At 42.3% G+C, this 20,280-nt stretch overlaps 1 protein-coding gene across 1 annotated transcript in view; it reads left to right on the top strand.

The window, feature by feature from the left end:
• The window catches only part of LHFPL6 (LHFPL tetraspan subfamily member 6), a 140,069-nt gene that overhangs the window by 107,262 nt on the left and 12,527 nt on the right, over positions 1 to 20,280 (top strand). The window contains exon 3 of the mRNA XM_057399996.1: positions 17,529 to 17,627. Within this exon, the coding sequence (XP_057255979.1) occupies positions 17,529 to 17,627 (99 nt within the window). The remainder of the gene's footprint in view (positions 1 to 17,528; positions 17,628 to 20,280) is intronic.

Here is a 20,280-nt window from a genome sequence, read left to right as displayed (position 1 = left end):
CCAGACTGTAGACACCAAAACCTTGTCTTGATTACTTTTTATGTAAAAGCTGATTTTCAGTGATATTTTAACCAAGAACAGCAGATGTTCACTCTATCAGGTTTGTTGTTGCTGCCTGCAAAGTGCAAAAATGATCTCATATTTAATTTATGCTTATTTCACTTATTTAAAGCAAACAAAAAATGCATTCATAAACTGTGAGGTAGAGGATCATATCTTTAACAGCTTTGCATGTTTTCCCACGGGTGTGTTATTCCTAACTGAGGTAGGTAGCCACTGAGGTTATCGTAAGTGGAGGAGTGTACAAAATGAAAAAGATAGATACTGTTGCTTTTGTTCATTCCTGTAAAGGCTGGATTTGTCAGCCTGTTGGATTGTACCTGCTTATCACATGCTCTGGCCAGTTGTATGGCTTCTGCAAGAGGAACACTTAAACGTATCTCAGCCTCTTCAGATCACAGCGTGATCTGCTAGGTTAAATGGCTAATTGTAGGTGAGTGCTCTAGTGTACATTAGTCAAACCCTGTAGTTAAAATGTCAGATAATTTCTTTGTAGCTGCACACAAAGGCAAATGTCTCTGTTTCTTTTGTCTGCTGCCATCCCCACAACCAGCTGTGTAGAGCTGCTGATTTAATTGCATAATCTTGAGGGACTCAGTGGCAGGGCTTTAACATAACTGTATCTAAGGTATCTGTGTTACACAGCCACTCTTTCTTCTTCCTTCTCTATATGCACTCATTCCGTATCTGCGTTAAGACACATGGGGATATTGGAAGATGCTGTAGACCCAGATGTCTGCTGGAATCTCAGACTGTGTAATTAGCTGTGGACATCTAGACACTAGCTGAAGAGATGTGTCATTTGGTGGATAATGCTTAGTTTTGGTGCCAAGAGTTTTACGTTCAGGCTTCTACAGACCATATCATAGGCTGTGAAAATAGCTGTTCCCACTCCTGGAGCAAGGGCTGTGGTGGGCTCTGCCCTTGAAAAAGTTGGGCTGGTTTGTTTGCTTGTTGGTTTGATTTTTGAAAGTGTTCCTCTTCCCTGTTAAACAGAAGGATAGAAGAAAAGAAATTTGAATGAGTTTGAGTCAAGCCCAAGTCCAACAATAAAATTATATGATTCAGCCCATTGTTCATTTTACTCTTGATGCAGGTTGCAAAACTCGTGTGAACACTTTCCTCCCTCCCCACTCTGCCCCTAAAGGTCTTCAAACACCACACTGTGGCAAGAAATGCCTGAGCCTTTTGGAACTATTATCCCCTCTTCTTCATATAGGGAAAAGAAAACTTCAAGGGACAGTATGAATAACGTACTAGTTACACAGAATTCCCTGGTGAGGACAGATATAGCCTTTGTGACTCCCCAGGTCTCTGTAGTGATCTTGATAACATTTCTCAGTCATTATAGTTGCAGCTTTTTTGCTTCAAAAAGCAGCCTCATGTCAATTAAAGACAAAACTGCAGCAGTTCACCAGGACCTTAAATGTGTATATTTGACCCCACATCTTTCCTAAGCTCCTCACTCTACTCTTTGAGTCCTGCCAGCTGAGGGACAGTCAGAGCCTTGACCTGAGCACTGGTGGTATCTGGAAGTTGCAGCAGAAAGGCAGGGCAGGGCAGGCAGGGTGAAACATGCTTTTTGGGCCTTGGCCCTTTCTGCTTCATTACCATGAAAAGCCTACAACTGAATATCAATTCATTTGTATTCAACCTGGCTGTTCTGCTTCCATAACTCCTTTCTTGTCTGCAGCTGACAGGATGTCACAAGGAAGTGACAGAGCAGTGACAGTTTGTGTGTCATGGTCCACTTCTGTTTGAACTTGATTTTTATCTAGTAATGAATCAAGCCATGGGAGTCCAGTCTGGGAAAAAAAGAATGTCCCAAAGAAGCAAGCTGAAGCTGGAAAGTTTTTCAGTCCATTTGGAAATAAGAATGCAATTTGCTTTTTCTCTCCACACCAAACCCCTGTATTCTCACAAGGTAACTGGGTATAAAAGGGGTTTTGCATTATTTATTAGTGTGCCTCTGTCACACATAATGAGGGCTATAAAGTATGTGAGAGTTTATAATTGGCTATCTACAAGAAGTAATCCTGAGGGGTCTGTGTGAGGATCAAATAAATTATGCTTCATTATAGTAGTTATGCCAAGGATATTAGAAATTTTTTTTTAGTTAGAGGAAGAAAAAGGAGAGGCAGAAAAAGAAAAACCCCTCAGTGCTTCCCAGACCCACTTCTAGCGAAGTTTTTACAGTTTGAGGGAAGATTTCAGTCCTCCTCTTTAAAATTCCTGATGTGTTCAAGATGCTAAGTAAGCAGTTGCCAAGATACTTGTACAAATAATCATAAATGGAGTTTATCTAAAGTATTTTATTCATAAACTTTACTGAACTCGCCCATGCAGTTAAGAAGGAATCCCAGTTCCCCACTATCCACCACTGGCACATCAGCTTACAGAAATTAAACTTTTATCTCTTCTTCTCAGGGGATATGAATGGCTCCCACCTTCCCCCCCACCCCCCATCCCCGTTTCCTTCCTGAATCTAATTATTATTCCCATAATTGAGAACAAGGACTTGGTGACAGTAAAATACAAAGAAAAAGAGGATGAACAGCTGGGCCTGGAAGCTATGATGGTATCATTTTAAAATGAACATTTACGTTTCAGAAAAGTCAGGAGAAAAGGGGTCTCCATGTTTCTGACTTAGTTGTGGGGCTTTTCTGATGCTTCTGGATATAATTTGTGCAACAGTGGAGGTGCCCCTGGAGTTAGACAAGGGAGAGTCTTTCAGATCCAGGAAGAAGGGAATAGCCCTTCCCTTAAAGCAGTTACTAGGTATTATTCTAGTTTTAGAAGGCCAAGGAAGGAGAGTTTCTCTCATGTCACAATATGCTTGGTTCTAAACTATTTCCAGCAGTGGAAACTACCCGTGAAAATAGCAACCTGAAGGCTGTGGCTAGAGCTCTGGCTTCACTGAAATTAGTGGCAAAACTGGTTGATTTCACATGGGCCAGTTGCCCCCCATTAGATCTCTTTGAATGTAAGGTTGCAAGACTGGACCTGAAAGGTCAAGCATCCTTTTGTATGTTAAAGGTAATACTTTCACAAGTCTAAAAATGTATCCCATAGCCTTTATGGTGCCCTAGTTGCACCATAGAATCATATAATAGTTTGAGCTGGAAGGGACCTTCAAAGGTCATCTAGTCCAATCCTGCAATGAGCAGGGACATCTTCACATTGCTCAGAGTCACATTCCGTTTAGCCTTGAATATCTCCACCAGCCCCTGTCCACCAGCCACTGCCCAAAGCCATAAAGTGAAAATGCTTTGAAATGCATGAGTAAAACAGCATTTTGTATGTAGAGTTGTGTGAAAACTACAAAAAGCAGGAGCAAACTGCATGAACTAAGAGCAGCCTCTGTAGGTAGCTTGGGTCAGCCTGCACTCTAGAAACCTCTGTTAGTATTGCCATCACCTCCAAGGTCTTCATTTAACTTGATTTAACCCTCCTTTTGGTTTCTCTCCATTGAAAATGAGTTTGATTCATTCATTGCCATGTTTTGTTGTTTTTTTTTTTCTATTTTAAAGGAAAAATTCCAACACATTGTCAAAACCAGCAGCCACAGAAATCCTCTGGAAAGAGAAGGCTGCATGAAATGGCCAATTCTGTCAGGAAAAACTGAATAAATTGGGAGTGGTTAATCCATTGGAGAGAAAAATACTCAAAGGAGGGGAGAAAATAAAATGCTGTCTTGGAGCCCTGGTAGTGGTTTAGCAAAGTCCAGGATTTAAGGAGTGAACTTAAGGGAAGATACATGTTAGACAATATGAAATGCTCCTGTTTGAGACACAGAGCCAGAAGAATGCACTGTCTTAAAAGCTGGTGTGATCTCCATTGTGAGAGGATTTTTAAGACAGCTCAAATGATTTTATTGGAAGGTACAGGTACAGCTTATCCTCACTTTGAGGCTGAAGGATGGATAAGATACATTCTTGATGTCCCTTCCAACCTGTTTCCAAAATGTTTTTTTTTGTGTTTTAAGTATGCTCTCTGAATAAAAGAATTTAATAAATTATGGGAAGCAAAAGACTCTCAATATAAAGAGCTGGACAGTGCTGAGACATCCCTTCATTGCCTTGGGTTAACTCACAGATGGGTGGGGAGAAGAAGATTTCAAAATGAGTTCATAGGTGGGCTCATGAGCTCATCATGGGAGAAGCATACCCTCTACACACTGGTTTTCATTACCAGTAAGGGTTAAGTCTGTTTGACGTGTTGGTAAGGTTGTCCATATGGATTTTCTCTGGAGAGGATAAGCAGCAGTGCCAAAATTTTCTGAGCGGCAGATGTGCAATGTATTTGTAACAAACTGCAGCTCCAATCCAATATTATGATTTATCACATTTTGTGGCAAACTGAAAAGTGGGACCTATTTGAGGGAAATTAACTTGATAGAGTGCTTTTTCCTCTGCAAATTGGGTCAGTGAGTTGGAATGTCTTTGGATAGAAAGCACAGAAAGTTCCATTTTTTAATTTTTTTTTATAAAAAGTATCCTTTTCTTGGGTATGTCACAGAAAACAAACTTTAGAGCATGTAAAAATCATGCAAAACGAAACACAGACAGTCTGACAGCATAGAAACAGTATTCTGAGGGTCACATTGTTCACACTGGAGCTGTGCTGAACCTTACCATCTTTCTTACTGAAAACAAAGTAGCTGAGAATAGGGTAATAGTTGTTTTTCAGCTTGAGGAAGCCATACAAAGAATCAGTTCCACATGGAGTCTATTATTGCTTAGATTTTACTCCATTTCTTTTGATTTTATACTGTAATTCAGCACAAAAGCAAACTCCACTGAATATACTTTATCCATGCATAGATTAATTTGTGTGCTTAGCTGTATGATCTGCAAAGACCCTTGTGAAGGTGGAGGGCATTTTAAAAGCTGCTAAAAAGTGATGCAGCTACAGCAGCAAACTATACATTAAACTGACTTCTCCTTTACTAGTTCCCATTTATTTCATAACACTTAGCTGTCTATGACTCACCTATCAGAGAGCTCTAAACTGTAGAGAGGAAGATGTGTTTGATGGCTGTAGGCCGGTGTATCAATAAAGCTGGTGTGTATATTTCAGCAGAGTAGAGGGAGGCTTAAACCTGGGAAGCACCAGTAAGAATAGGTTAAAGGGGAAAGTGATTCTCAGCTTTGGTGACTGCCACTGACATTTACAGCGTTATAGCAGTTTATCTCGCCATATTCCCTATGTAGAGAAGTGGTTTCCAAACTTCTTTGATTTGAGGAGTATTGCAGACTCTTCAGTAGAAATGCACACCTTTTCAATCTTTTTTTTCAAGTTATAGATTGTCTAGTAGCGTGTATGAATTTGCTTGGAAGTACTCCTTGATTTGCCAGAGGGTCTGCAGACCATGTACTGAAAATGTTACTTTGGAACTTTGAGTATGGCTGAAGTTGTACTGAGATAGGCAGTGGCTGGTCTTGCATCAGTCCTTGGACAGCTCAACTGACATAAAACAAACTAAAAGAAATAAATAAATGGCAAAAGCCTGAGGTGTAGTATTCCCCACAGGATATACGCTTTGCATCACTTCCCATTCCCCTGTCACTTTGGGGATATGTTATCAAAGTGAAGGAGTTGGATGGATAATTTTGTTGCTTTATCCAGCATTTATAAACTACTGTTTTTCACAGTTCAGTGAACTGATAGACATAGAAAAGCAATTCCTTGGTATTTAATCCATGTCTGAATATTTCCAAAGGCTGGGACAATCTTGAGGCAAAATGACTGGAGTGGTGCTCAGGAGTCTCAGGAGTCGGGCTGCTGCAGAGTTTTCATTAATGCTTATAACAACCATGCTCTGCCCAGTTTGTGTTGAAAAGATATGGCAATGCCTATCCATTTATCCATTTGTCTGCTTAGGCATCTTCACCAACATAGGATTTATCTCCTTCATTCGCCCCTCATAGTCCTTCGTGAGATAAGTTCACATACTGGGAAATGCTTTGAATATAGAGCTTCTGCAAAAGCTCTGGCTAGTTTTGTCCGGTCTTCAGTTGCTATTGAAATTCGTATTAACAGAAAGGAATATGCCTTATCTACTATGACTACTATGCGAATTAGGTATTTTGGGAAGCTAGTTATTGAACTATCTTTTATTAATTATAGTAGGTGCCCTTGTGTTTCTAATAGAGTGATTTCTATTTAAATACACCATGTCATATGCCATATGCTGCTCTAGACTCTTTGAACTGTCAAGCATTTGATTCTGAGCCACAAAACGATGGGGTGAGCACACAGATGGGTTGTCACATAAAGAAGTCTGATGGCATGTGATAACGCTTAGGCTTTTTTCTTTTTCTTTTTTTTTTTTTTTTTCTCATAAAGCGTACACTGTAGTAGCAGTGATCATGGCTTGCCAAACAAAAATGAGCTGACAGTCAAACTCCACCATGTTCTGTGGAATTCTTCAAGCATTTCAGTTCCACTCTGCAGATTCAGTCTGCCTTTAACTGGACCATGTCACATCCCTTTCAGATCAAGTGATGTCAATCATTTTGTTGTGTGACAAACTCTGGGAGGAATGACACAGAGACTCACAAAGCTAGTCCTGAGGCATCTAGCTCTGTGGTAGCAACTGAGGCAGACCGAAGCCATTTTAAAGCAGCATACAGATAATTTCTTTTTAAGGTAGAGCATACAGGCTTGCACTCAGGAGCAAGATAATTTTTTCTTTCATCTTCTTTTCTTCCCTAACATTCAGGCCATTTCCCATAAAGGAAGGTAGACTTCATTACAGGAGTTGAGACACTTGCATCTTAAGGGCAGAATGAGGGCAGAAGGATAGAAGATGAGGGATAAAACAAAGTGTAGGTAGCTTTGGCTGATTCAACTACAGATTCATATACTTTTTAAAGGTGTTTACAATACAGAAATTGCCCCTTGAGGTAGGTTTCTAAGTTCATATTAAGATCAATACATATCTAGGGTGAAACTCATTAGCCTGAATCTAGATGCTTTACACTGTTAGAGGTCATCAAGACCTCTGTATGGGCTGGCAAGTATGACAGAGGACTTACAGGAATCTTGCATTGCTCTGGAGAGGCCAAGCAGGATAATGAACAGCACTTAACCTGACAGAAGGTGACATGTTTGGGGGGCTAAATTCCACTCTAAATCAATACTGCCAGTGGAGCACAGTTCAGTCACTGACCTACAAGTGTCCAGTGCCATTTGAGATGCTCTTAGCTATCCCACCTCCAGCTGCTAGCCCAGGAACATTTGTCTTTCCCTACTGGCAATGTGCCATGTCTGCTAGTCTCATATGAATGTCTTAGCTATCTTAGAGTTAGGTGAACTTAGATGTGTCCTAGTCATAGACCTGTGTGTCTGTATTCTTCAGGGTGAGAAAAATATCTTCTGGACTCCATTAATTCTACTGGCAAGGGTCTCAATTCAGTTGCTGCTACAGAGGCATCTCCATAGGTATGTTATGTCCTGTGCCATCTGAGCACCTAGAAAAGAAGACCCATGCTGTTCTGGAACAGGACCTGGTCTCCAGGTGGGCTACCCAGCTGAAATGCAAGTAGTCCTATGTGCATGCATGTGACTTGAGCTGTAGCTGCCCTCAGCTGAGGTTCCTGAATGATGGAAAAGAGATTCATGAAGTCTTTCATGTTGGAAGGGATGTTGAGAGGTCATATAGTCTAACCTTGTGCTTCAAGCAGCACCAACCCTGAATCATGACTACAATAATTACTTTCATGCCTCCAAATATCCCCTTAGGCAAACAAAAGCAGCCAGGTGTGGGCTTATCCAGACTGCTTAGTGCTGTGCTTTGTATCTGAACACTGGAGGATTCACGATCTCCATACTTCCCGACTTGCCTCGTCCATGGGCACACAACAGGTGTGTATTGCAGGAGACCCAAAGGAGAAAACCCAGTGATGCTGGAATCTCATATCCAACTGTCTGCACCCAACACTCATGCCTGGGAGAAATAGCTGTGGTGAAAGCCTTTTTTTTTTTCTTTTTGGCCTGATTTGAACCTTGGTCTCTCAGGAGCTTCTGTTTGAAGGGTGCTGTACTTTGTGCCAAATACTTGTGTCATCACTGGCTGAGAGAACTAAAATGTTAGAGGGACTATGTAATCTGGTGGTAAGGGAATTATCCTGGAGCCTCTGCTTCAGTGAATATTCATTCTTTAATCAATTGGTACATCCTCCAGATAAACACCACCTTGACTCTGGCCAGCCTTAGCCTCCCTTAACCATAACCAATAAGATATAAATTGCACAAGCAGGTACCTCTTTCTCTTGATGTCCCTGCATGTGAAAGGTGCTGTATAATAAATAGTAATAAAGGAGTTTTCAGTGAAATACCCAGCTACACACTGTAATTCAACTAGTTCTCAAACATCATATTACTCCTCCTACTGTGTACATAGAATAGGATTAAACTCTTGGATTTCTTAATATCTAGTGCCAGCCTTCACAGACTGTCAAGCCTGTTTACTGCTGCTTTATAAAATCTTGTTAAAAGAAGTACTTTCAATGTTTCTGAGGGGTTTGAATTTTGGGAGCTGCAGTCCCTTGCACCAACACCTATTTTTGCAGGGCTTTGAAATTGGTGCTGAACCTTTCCTTTCCTCACAGCACCTGCCATGGTCCTGTCACTTGTCCTTTTACCAAATGGCTCTTATTAAGTCACTTTCCATTTAGTGGCAGCTCTGTGATTTCTCCACTCTTACTACTTCAGTGTTTCTTTTGGGTTTCTCTCAGCCCTCAGCCCCATTTCCTGCAGCTTTCAGAATTGCTTTAAAAATGCCCAGGACCAAACAGAGCAAAGCCATTAGCTTTTAGGGTAGCAGTGTAGCATCTCTGGGTGGGGAGATTTCCCCCTCTGAGCCTGAAGCACCTCTGTAGTAATGAGCACACTACCTTTGATCAAATGAAGATCAAAGCAAAGTGATGTTTCATCAGTCAGAAGACTCCCATCTGCACCCTCCATTGCCCTGTGCCTGCAGTCAGGGAGAAAGAGCTGTGACTCTCCCATGACATAGCATTTTGCTGTGCTGGATGCTGGCAGGCATTTGTAATGCCTTTTTTAGGCTTCCTCTGCCACTAGCCCTACTTTCCTACTTTCTCTGGGAAGTGGTAGCAGGCAGGTGGCAGCTCTTTACTGTGGCTGTTTGACGAGGTTCCGAGCAGAGCAGCTGCCAGACAGTGAGTGCTCATGGTGTGGAGTAACGCAAAATAACAGAAAAAGTCTCATTTGAGGGATGGGGCTTGACAGTCAGGTGGAGGGGAGCTAAGCAAAGCCAAATGTATTGAATTAAACCTGGAGATCAGAATCAGAAGGGAAGTGTGGTGGGGTTTTGCCACTGTCTGAAATCCCATGAGTACTATTTCCATCACACTCAAGATGAAAGTTTTACTGGAGGCAGGATTTAAGAAACTGAAGGCTGTAGCATTTTATTCTCTGGGGGTTTTTTTGTTCTTATGTTTCATTTTGCTTTGTGTCTACATTCGCTCTAACGTCCTGCTATAGCAAAATCTATGACAGAAATACTTGACCTGAGTAAAGCCCTGAACTGACTAGCTGTCTCCCCTTCTCACCCCTGTGAGAAGGAGTGGGAGGAAATTTGGTACAACATAAATGTAGTTTCTATCTGTGTGCCTCTGAGGACTTCTGCTTGGACACCCAGACAAGGGGGAGTGCCTTATTGCATTCATTCGCTTTCTAGGCAATTGTTCAGTGACTACTAAATCAACAGAGAACTTTTGCCCAAAGTGTTGATCTCATGTTTAAGCCTGATAAAATCCCAGCTCAGGTGCCTATCTGGGTTTCCTGAGGGACAAGTACTAACAGCAGTGTGAAGGGACCAGTATGGTAATGTTTCTCTAACAGAACAACAGAGGAACCGAAGAACAGAGTGATGGTGTTAAAAAAAACAGTAGGAATGTGACCTTAAAGAAGGAAGGCTTCTGGATGATCTGGGAGCTGCCGGTATAAAGACATTGTCCCTCGCTCACTGAAATGAGGCTGGACTCCACAGGTATGGGAGCCGGGCTGACTGCAGCCAGCATGGCCCTGGTCCCCCCATCCCCGTCTTTGCTCCATTGGGTCCTGCTGCTTTGCCCAGCCTCTGAAGTTTGTCTGAACCTGCTCTGACCCATTTCTATCACTCAGCAGTTGCTTGGTTGAAGCTCCTGGAGAGTTTCTTGAACACATACTTCAGAAGCTGTGTCTTCTGAAGTATTTCACAACTTTTTTTTTAACCAATTCTTCTTTAACCCCATTGTTCGTTGGCCAAGGTATGTCTGAAAGCAGCAGACAACTTCTTGTGCCAGTTCAGTTTTACTTTCATACCGTAAGCTCACTTTGATATCAGGTAAACGCTTTAAGACCATTACATCAAGGAGAGTTTTTAAATCACAAGAAGTGGAAGTCATAGTCTGTGCTGCATTTAAAATTGGTTTTGTTTTGCATGTGGAGATTATTGTACCTTCAAGTGACAGATGGGAATGTGAAAACTTTCTATCATCCTTGAAGATTCAAACGGGCTGATAGAGAAAAAATGTGAAAAGAAAAATCATCATTAAAATGGTCTTGAAAGGGATGACTTCCAAGTTATTGTCTGTCAGCTTCTCCAGATGGTCTGAATATCTGTCAGATGAGCAGTGTTCATTAGACATGCCTAGAAAAAAAAAAAAAATAAAAAGGGCAAGGTTTCTTTTTGGTCAGGTCAGAAAATTAAAGGGGAAACAGTAGAAGATGGGGGGAAAGTGAGGAGGAAGATAGTTTGAAGATTTTTCTTACTAAACGTAACTGTACAAAAAGCAACATTTGATTCTGGTTTTATTTTCACTCTGCAGTACATATATGAAGTCTGACCTGTTCCTATTACTTTTCTATATGGAAATACAAACTGAGTTTTCACAATGATACTGGGCTCCTTCCTGCATTCATGGGGTATAACTCTGACTGGAGCTGAGGACATACAAAAAAAGGAATACAATTTCCAGTGCCCATTTAGAAGGCTCCTAAAAAGGCCATAATCAAGGAAAGCCACCATGGGTTTTGTTCAAATGAAAATGCATTTTCTAGCAGCAAGACTCTGAGACTGAATCCAAAGTTAAGTGCCTAATTCACTGCCATCACTACCTCTCTTTATTGACCAAACTGATGGTTTTCCCCATTGTATTTATCTGAATAATCTGTTTAGGTTTACCCTATTCAAAGGAAAAGGAAGGACACTGGGGAAGGTTTGGCTTTATTTAACAGGCTTTTGAGGATGCAATGATCAAACGGGCTGACAACAAAAACAAGAGTGAGCCATATAGCAATCAGGGGCATACTGTGACCTCAAGTGAGAGGAAAAGCTGAGTCTGTAAAACAGGACTTGCTAGCTATGAGCTGTCAGGACAGCTACAGACAATTAATTTATGGTGTGATGTCTATGTTGGTTATTTAAGGCACATCAGATCTTTGGGTGGAGGCTCCCATTAAAGCCACAGCAATAAGGAATCAGTCAAATGTCCCATATTCAGTGGCCAATAACTCAGCAGTCTGAGGACTGCCCTCCACAGGGATTTTCAAGCTTATCTTTTTGTGCATTGACTTTTGCCAATGAGTCTTGGTCTTTCTGAGTGCAGTCATTTTGCCCATGGCAAAATTTGGTTAATATCTCTTGGCTTATTAATCCTTCTGTGTTTGTTGTTTGAGACTTGCCTATATCCAAGCTATTCTTGGAGATAGTAACAGTGGTTAATATTTTACATCTTGGAATAAGCTGATTGCTGCATGCCACAAATCATTTATCACTTCAAAGAGGAACCCTAGATCTGTGCCAAGCCGCTAATGTAATTACTGTCCCTTCTCTGCTGCATCCACCATACGCAGAACCTGTTATATGCAATTATTTTCAATCACAAGCTCCGCTCCAGACAGACAAGATCATCTTGCAAGCACTAGGTGTTACTGAAATATGGTCGCATGTTACCTGCAGCAAGGGTGAAAGAGAAGGCATTGTGGGATGGACAAGGATTACTCTGGGTAGTTTACTATTGAGGCATCCATCCTCTAACTCATAGTTTTGCAACTTGTAGGTCTGGGCAGCTCCTCACTTAGCAAACGGGCTGGTTTTAACTCACTTTTTAAAGGTATCCAGCTCTCTGCGTGGACTATACAAAGAGTGTAGTGGCTAAATGAGACCCTATTGAGTATTAAAGCCAAGCACTTCATTCCAGTTTTGCACTGCTGATGCTGGCTGCCTTACGTAAGCCTTGTGGCTCTCTCCCACATGCCTCACCATCACATCGAGTCAGCCTCAGCATTTGCAATAGCCGTATTTCATGGATCAGGGCAAGGAGACTGTTTCAATCCCAAATGCAGAACTGCTCCAGAAGAGCTGGTCTCTGGAAGTGCCAACACCTACACTGGTGCATGGCACATAGCCCAAAACAGCAGCCAAATGTCACCAGCACCTTTACTGCTGGCTGGCTATGTCCCACTGCCTGGGTCCCTTGCACCTGGAAGCCACAGCCCCTTTTGTGAGGGTGCTGTTTATGGACTTGCATGTTTCCTTCCCCTATTTCTTTTAATGTCTGTACTGGATAATGAAAGATGACAGATGATCGCAATTACAGCAGGGTGGTTGGGTTTGTTGTTTTTTTGTTTTTTCTTACTTTCCTTAAGAAATGTTACAGGCATCCTAAGTGTTTCAAGCAGCTGTCAATAAGGGTATGGTGTCCTGGGTAGTGTAGCTGGCTAAATACAATAACTGTTGGGCAGGCCAGGATGTGACTCTAGAGCTCAATAAATAACTGCTCTTTACTGAAGCTGCAAAATTAGCTTAAAGATTTCCATTGGGTTTGCAGCCCTTGAATTTAGCTTAGATTTTTAAATGGAGGTTGCAGCTGTTCAGCAGGATCTACATTCTCTGTGATAAAACACATTGGTATATGAATTATTAGCTGTAATAGTGTGCAGTCTTTTTGCTTTGCAGGGTCTGATCCACACATTCAGTTGCTTACAAACAGGGGTTGTATTGATCAGAAGAGAAAGAAGGGGCTGAGGGGCTTTTGTCCAGGTTCCATTTGCACCATGGGCTTTGAGGCATACTCCACACTTCTAGTGCATAAAATAAGGGAGCTGAAATGCCAGTTTCTGACTTCACTGTCCGTGAAGACCAAGGCAGCATCAGCCGTGTTAAAATCATGAAGAATCCTGCTGAAAGCAATGGGACATTAGACACACACACTCATACTTACCTCAGGGCATAAACCAAAACTTGTTATTTTTTTTTACTGGCTAGCAGTCCTTGTGGAAGCATTACACTAGGTAAGTCTTTGAGTTTGGCCTGCTTGTTGCCTTCAAGAAGTACTGGGGAACACAACTGGTTTGCTAATAGACCTAAATCAACAACAGGCACTTATGTGCCACTACAGGGAAAACATCTGAAGGTGATCCAAAACCAGCTGAAAACCAGTGACCATCAAAGGAGATATCAAAACAACAGCTTTAAGACTTGTGTCCAGTTGGTACCTGTGGCAAAACCTTTTTCCCAGATGGGAATGTACCTTGTTCTCCTGGCTGCACCTTTGGTCTCTGGCAGGTTTTGTGTTCACTAAACGAAGTATGTGAGCTTACCAGTGGTTTTATACCTTGTCCTTGACACATAAACATGCTGCTGTTGGTGCTTTGGGGTCATGGGGCGTCAGCACTGGCGTTAGGTAGCAGTTTCCCATTTGATTTCATCATCAGAGTCAGTGCAGGCTGTGAGCAGAAAAAAAGCTGCAATGCTCAATGTCTGTTACTCCATAACCGAAACAGCACTGATAAAGCCCATAGCTAACTGGAGAGCCAGATGTTGCTGGGGTAGGGAGGTTTTCTAACGTAGCATGCTAGATTTCCCTTATTTGGTTTATTTATTTCTAGGAGGCACAGGTAATGGTGAGGCACACTGGGGGTGCTGTGAGCTGAACAGTGCAGAATGGCTTTAAGGACAAGCACTATGTTTAAGTGAAGCAGTTGCTCCTTTGGAGCAATTTAACTTTACAGAATATTGCATTGTTAATGAATTTTTGACTGAGCCCGATAATTTATTTTCACTGAAACTGGGCTTTGGACTTACAGAGATGGATTTGCAGAAATGTGAAAGAAGGTGTGACGGGGGGATGAAAAGGTCTGGCTAAGGAAGGAAATAAGTTATCGAGGCTTGCGGTCACTGTATTCAGTGTAGCATCAGAGGCAGACTGAGTGAACAGGTACCCATGTTTGGAAGAGGATGGGCTTTGCTTGGAAGGTGGCAGTGGAAAGTGCTGTGAGTGGCATTCGTGGGAAAAAAAAAAACAAACAACAACCTGGTTACTGCAACAAAACCTAAATAAACAGTCCTCTGTGAATGCAGTGGCCACCAGATACTATTACCACCTGAGGAGAGTAATTGGCAAGAGCTTGTTCTGGGTTTGGAGGGGCAGCATTGTTATGCTAATAGTCCTTTCACTTGCCTGCAGTGCTGCTGTTGTGCTCTCCTGGAAGAACTGGGCAAGAGGCTTTCCCAGGACCTACTTGTGAGGAAGGGCTGGCTGCTGTTTCATCTGGTCCAATGCAGGCAGCTGCAAGTCTGCCTTCCCTCCTACCCCGACATCTCCCTAACCCTTGCAGTGGGGCCCTTTGAGCATTTGCAAGGTCTCCAGAGAGTCTGTTCAAGGACACAAGTTGATTGAAACCAGCACAGGCAGTCCAGTTCACTTTTAGTCAGAGCGGCTTCTGAGCTGTTGTCTGCCTGGGCTGGCACCAGGCAGGTCATGGGAACCATGGCCAGTGTGGGAAATAGATCCACATCAGGACTGCCTGGGGCTGCCACAGTCCTCTCTGGCATCTAGGCGATCTCCCTCCCTTTCCCAGCCATTCTCATCATCAGTGGTGATGTTCCTTCTTGCCCCATTGGGTCCTGCTGATCCCAAGCACATCACCTGTGCTGTCAGCACTTCACAATGCCCTTCTTGCTTTAACAATTCAAGTGAGAATCAGTCAGGTTTTTTTCAGAGTCTGAAGTTGTCTTTAACAAATGTAGACCCAGTTTTGTCCTAAGTTCTCTTGTCTGAGATACATCCTTTCTGAGAATTTAATTAGAAGGGACTCTTATTTACATGGATTCTACCAGCTGGTGTTGTCTCCGTGGCCCTGGGGGAAAAAAATCAGATGATACTATGAAAGCCGTTAGCGAGGATGTTAGAAGCAGCTATATCCAGGTCAGACAAAGTTCTGAAAATACCTAGCATTCATGTGTCCTGATTCGGAGAAAACTCCAGGAACAAACTTGCCAACAGAGTTTCAAGTTGACAAGCAGGTGTTCTTTATTGCGGCGCCGGGAGACACGGGGGATAGTTCCTCCTAACGTGTCTTCGAATTGCTATACAGGTCATCCTTATATGGTTACTGAGTATATTACATCATTTTCCAAAAGGTTTCCGGCATGCATACAAAAATGTGGTGGTCTTTAAGGGTCGTTTACTTTTCCCAACAAGCTTAATTAACATTACAGACATAGCAATCATCCTGGCCTTCTACTTATCAGTTAGTTTAACTGCTCTCATCCTGGACATCTGCTAGTCCGGGATACTCCCCATCCCAGGTCCTGTCCTTTTCTCACATCTTTTGTACTGAGGCCCTTAGGGCCTGAAACTATGTCAACTACCTCCAAGCACCGCAGTTATTTTCCATTACAAAGCCATCAAACTTAACATTACTTAGAACTGATTACATTTTGTACTTTTTTGCCTCCTTGTCTCAGTCCTTTATCGCTTTTCCCCCTTTACAGATGTTGGGTGAATACCCCATCTGAGAGGGGGCTGCCTTAGGGATTTGTTTTCCATTATGTGTTGTAGATATGGAGAGAGGAGATGGCAATTACTGCTCAACAAAGAAAGGAAAAAGTAGACTTGAGCAGCAAGAAGATATTTGAACTTAGTGGGTGAAAATCTAAGGAATGAAGATTTGGCTAAAACAGGGGCAGATGTGCTCAGAGGACCAGCAAAGGAATTGCTGTGGTACTTTGCTAAGAGCTAAGATGCTAAGATCATTAAATGTCTTTTGGAAGAAGATGAGATACGTTTCTGGACTTCAGTGCCTTGTTCAGGTGTGTCTTTGAGCAAGTCAAAGACATAATAAGGTGATATCTGTATCTTACAGTAGCATCAGAAATATAAGAAACTTAGGCATCTTGAGGACATAGTAGAAATAGCTGGCATAGCTAGCTCCAAGCCCTGAGTCAGGATCATTCCTACGACTCCCAGGACTCCTCTTCAACTGGTGTGATGTCCATAGTGCCTGTCATCACACCCAGGGCTTTTCTGCACTAGGAACACGGCAGCAGAAGTGCTTTGCCAGGGAGCACATTGTCCTTATTCTCATTGTCAAGAGAGGAAAAGTGAGGTGGTGTCAAGTCAAGGGACTTGCCCAGAGTGACAGCTGTAGGGCTTGAAACCTTGTCCCAGTCCTGTGCTCTACATAACAGGTAAAAGGCAACACTGCAAAACCACACTCCAAACTTTCTGAGGACTTGTTTGCCTTTACAGCCTGCAGGTAACTCAGGTGCAACGAGCCCATTATCTACATAGTGATTTGTTTCCAATCTTATAAATAAGATTTGGCACAAAAGAGGTACATTTAAATGCTGTAGCACAGGCTGCCTGTGTAAGAAGCTTTGCCAGCAACACCCTGCTTTTTGGCAGCTGCTGCAGTGACAGCTGAGAATGCAGTTTGACAAAAAATGCCACTTCTGCAAAATAATCATGGCCCATCGGGTGGTTCTCAGCAAGATCTTGTGAAGGGAAGGACTTAGCCAAAACACATCTGCTTGGGGTAGCATGAGGGCTCGAGAAAGCAAAAAATGTTGTGAGTGTTGAGTCAAACATGGCAACAGGAAAACGGCTTGGTTGTTTTGGCTGAAATGTTTCAGAAAACTTTGTGGAGTGTGTGCCTGTGGTGTGACATGAAACCTTTCTTCCTTGGCTTTCTAAAGGGCGAAAACCAAAGGAAGATGACAACAGATTAACACAACTGTCAGTTTACTTTTCCTGCTAGAACCCTGATAGACCCTGGTTGACTGTTGTTTTAATTAATCAGAAGCAATCAGCTTGTAATTGCTGTGATTAACACATCTTCTACTTAACCCTGGCTGAGTTTTCCAAACAGAGTATATAGTAGTTATGCAGAGTAGAAGGGAAGTCTAAAAGCTCTGAGGTAGAAGCTCTAGAAGATGAGGATGGCTTCTGGTGCTTAACCACCAAAGCTGCCTCCAGGCCACAGACCATATGTAAAAGCAGTATAGCAGAATGCAGCAGTAGGAGTCCAAATGACGTTCTACTGGTTTTAGGAGAAAAAAAAAAGATGTACTTTTTTTTCTCTGAGATTCCCAAATGTCAGTTTGACACTTGCAAGTGGCAGCCTGTGTTTAAGCCAATTGTATAAACTTCTATTTTCTTTTTTCTCCATAGGTTTGTTGATTGGCTCTGGTTGTGCCCTCTATCCTCTTGGCTGGGACAGTGAAGAAGTCAGACAAACCTGTGGTAACCTTTCCAACCAGTTTGAACTAGGTGAGTCATCATCAGATCACCTCAGCCGCATTATACTCTTCTATGTGTTGTCCATAAAAGTAAAAAAGGACATAAGTGCAGGCTTGGAGAAGCAACCCAGTTGTGTGTGGTGGGGGTATTCATAGTGCATCATTCTGGTATGGTGCTAAGGCAAGGGATTTCAGATAGGCTTGCTGGAAATCTTTTCCAAAAGAACATTATAAAAGAAAATGAAGGAATGTATGTATAAATTTAAGACATGGTATTTAATAGTCTTGCAATATGGGAGCTAACATTCCTGGAGATCTTGGCAGGGTAGGCAGAGGCATCACATCGCAACACAGATCAAGGCAAATCACAGTGAGTGCAATTAGCTGTCTTTGAAGTCTGGCATGTTTATGGCTTTCTAACCCAAGCCTGGAGAGTATGGCTTTGGTTACTTACATCCTTGGGAAGCTGGTAAATAACACTTGTTCCTTATGTCAGCTTTCTCACAAAGAAGCTACTGGTTTTACTGTTGGTGGCTGCACTAAGCACTGAATGAGAGTCAGCGATGTGGCCAAGCCGGATTCATATCCATGCTGTATGGGGCAAGCTGCCTGTACAATGGTCTCTAGAAAACAAAAGCCCAGCAGTGACCTAAGGATTAAGCAATGTAGATAATCAGGATCTGATGTGTGAATGCACATCCTGGTTCTTTCTTAGCTAGAAGGATTGATGCAGCTGCTGATACCTTATTCTATAAGTGCTTTCTGACCATGTGTCATTTGAGGAAGAGGGGAATCTCCTTCTGAAGGAGCAGGCAAGACTGAGCACCCTCAGTGCTCAGCAGGCAAGACTGACCCTCCACCGGTGTGAGAATTCCCACTCTCAAGCACTGACACACAGAGCTTCCCATTTCCAGCCCCTGTGTGCTAAGCCTTATGGTTGGTGTTAGAAATCCTTTCCCTAGCTGTGTGTGCAGGGCTTCTGGTAGCCTGGCATCAATCCCAGTGCAAAGAACAGTGGATGTAAATGGTGTCCCAGGGTTAACCACAAACTTGCTGCATTATCTTTTATTTTTGCACTGATATTTCTGTCAAGCTTCAAGAATAAGGAATTATGTTTCTGTTTCAGAGATGTTTCTTACAAATATATGCAAATAAATTGAGGTTGAAAGTTTAAAATATTGGTTTAGGAGAGACGCTCCAGGTCACCCTCCCTTATGCCAATTCCTGTGGCATTTTGGAGTGCTTTTCATCTGGCATATGACCAGAAATTATCTTTACCGATATCAGCCCCATCTCTACCCCTACCAGTGATTTTATTATCAGCAGCCACTAATGGTGTTGCCCAAGGGGTGTGCAACATGCTCTAGAAGCTTTACCTTATTATTTTGAACTCTAATATCCTTCTGTGCTATTGATATTAGATTTTCTTTTCAGTGAAGTATAAAAAGTTCTTGCAAATTTTTTATTCACCTAATAATTGAAAGACTGAACATGAAGGAGACAGAGCAATGAGAACAGAAATTTAACAGAAAGTTAACTAGCAGAAAAATTGTGTCTCAGAACTAAGATTCCCAACCCCATGGAAGAGTGTCTCAAAGGATGTAAGAGAAAGACTAGACAAAACACAGCAGTAACTGTTGCAGGGAACAGTCTGGTTCATCACTGCCCATGATCAATCTTGTGCCTGAAGTAGTTCCTAGGTATTCCATTTAGCAGCTCCCTCATTTGAAGGGGTGGCTAGCCCCTTGTGGGTGCATACTGATGCTGCTCTTCCACACCAAGCATGCAGTTCTGCTCCTGTGGTCCCTGTTTGTCTCCTGACAGCCTGCTTGTTCCCAGGTTTCAGTCGTTGCTCTCCCCAGAGTGCAGAAAAGCGTGACCTTTCCAGGTTATTTCTCTGCAAACTAAGAAGAAGCTGGGTGTCATGCCAGCCTGAGCTCCTTGAAGACAGCACTTAGGCAGTTACAAGCTATGACCTTAAACATAGTTGTGCGCGCAATCAGGCAGAGTCTCTGAGACCACCTTCACCATCTCATGACTCGTGAGTCATACCTGCATAAATTTGATCACCCTGTCATTGACATCAGTGAGGAAACCCATGTAAAAAATTTCAGCTGACAGCATTCCTTCCAGGTACACATAAGGACCATGAGATTTATTACATTAACTGTGAAGGCGTGTGCCTTTACTATATTTTCTGGACCCAGAGTATGCCGGCCATGTGTTATGCATGCGTAGACTTGACAAGAATGCTGGTCTCACTGATCTGCTGCAATCATATGTTAACACATTAATTAACAGATTATAACAAGAGCTGAAATTTGCTGTAGTGATTTCCACTGTCACTAAACATCTCTTTTCCAGATACATTGGCAGGGAATTTAAATGCTTGGCTAGGATTTTTCTTTTACTTAATGTCAATGCCTGGTTGATGCTGTGTTAGCAAAGTTGTCTGTAAAGAAGAGGTACTGTCTGAGGGCCATTTAATAACCACCCTGCTCACCGTCTTTCATAAATACCTCTTGGTTGGTGATAACCCAAACCCTCTAGTCTTTTCTGAATCATTAGAGACTGGCTTACTTATTATAGAATACAGGCCAAAAATGATGTTTCAAAGACTTAATCTTGCTAAGTCTCAAGACAAATTTAAGTAATTATTGCTTTCATTTAAATATTTAATTTGA

The sequence above is a fragment of the Pezoporus wallicus genome, unplaced genomic scaffold (genome assembly GCF_028554395.1).
Source record: "Pezoporus wallicus isolate ANWC-B61680 ecotype Strahan unplaced genomic scaffold, APGP_CSIRO_Pwel_v1 scaffold_7383, whole genome shotgun sequence".
Lineage (NCBI taxonomy): Eukaryota > Metazoa > Chordata > Aves > Psittaciformes > Psittacidae > Pezoporus > Pezoporus wallicus.
Note: the sequence above shows the minus strand (reverse complement) of the source record. Positions and strands in the feature narration are given on the sequence as shown.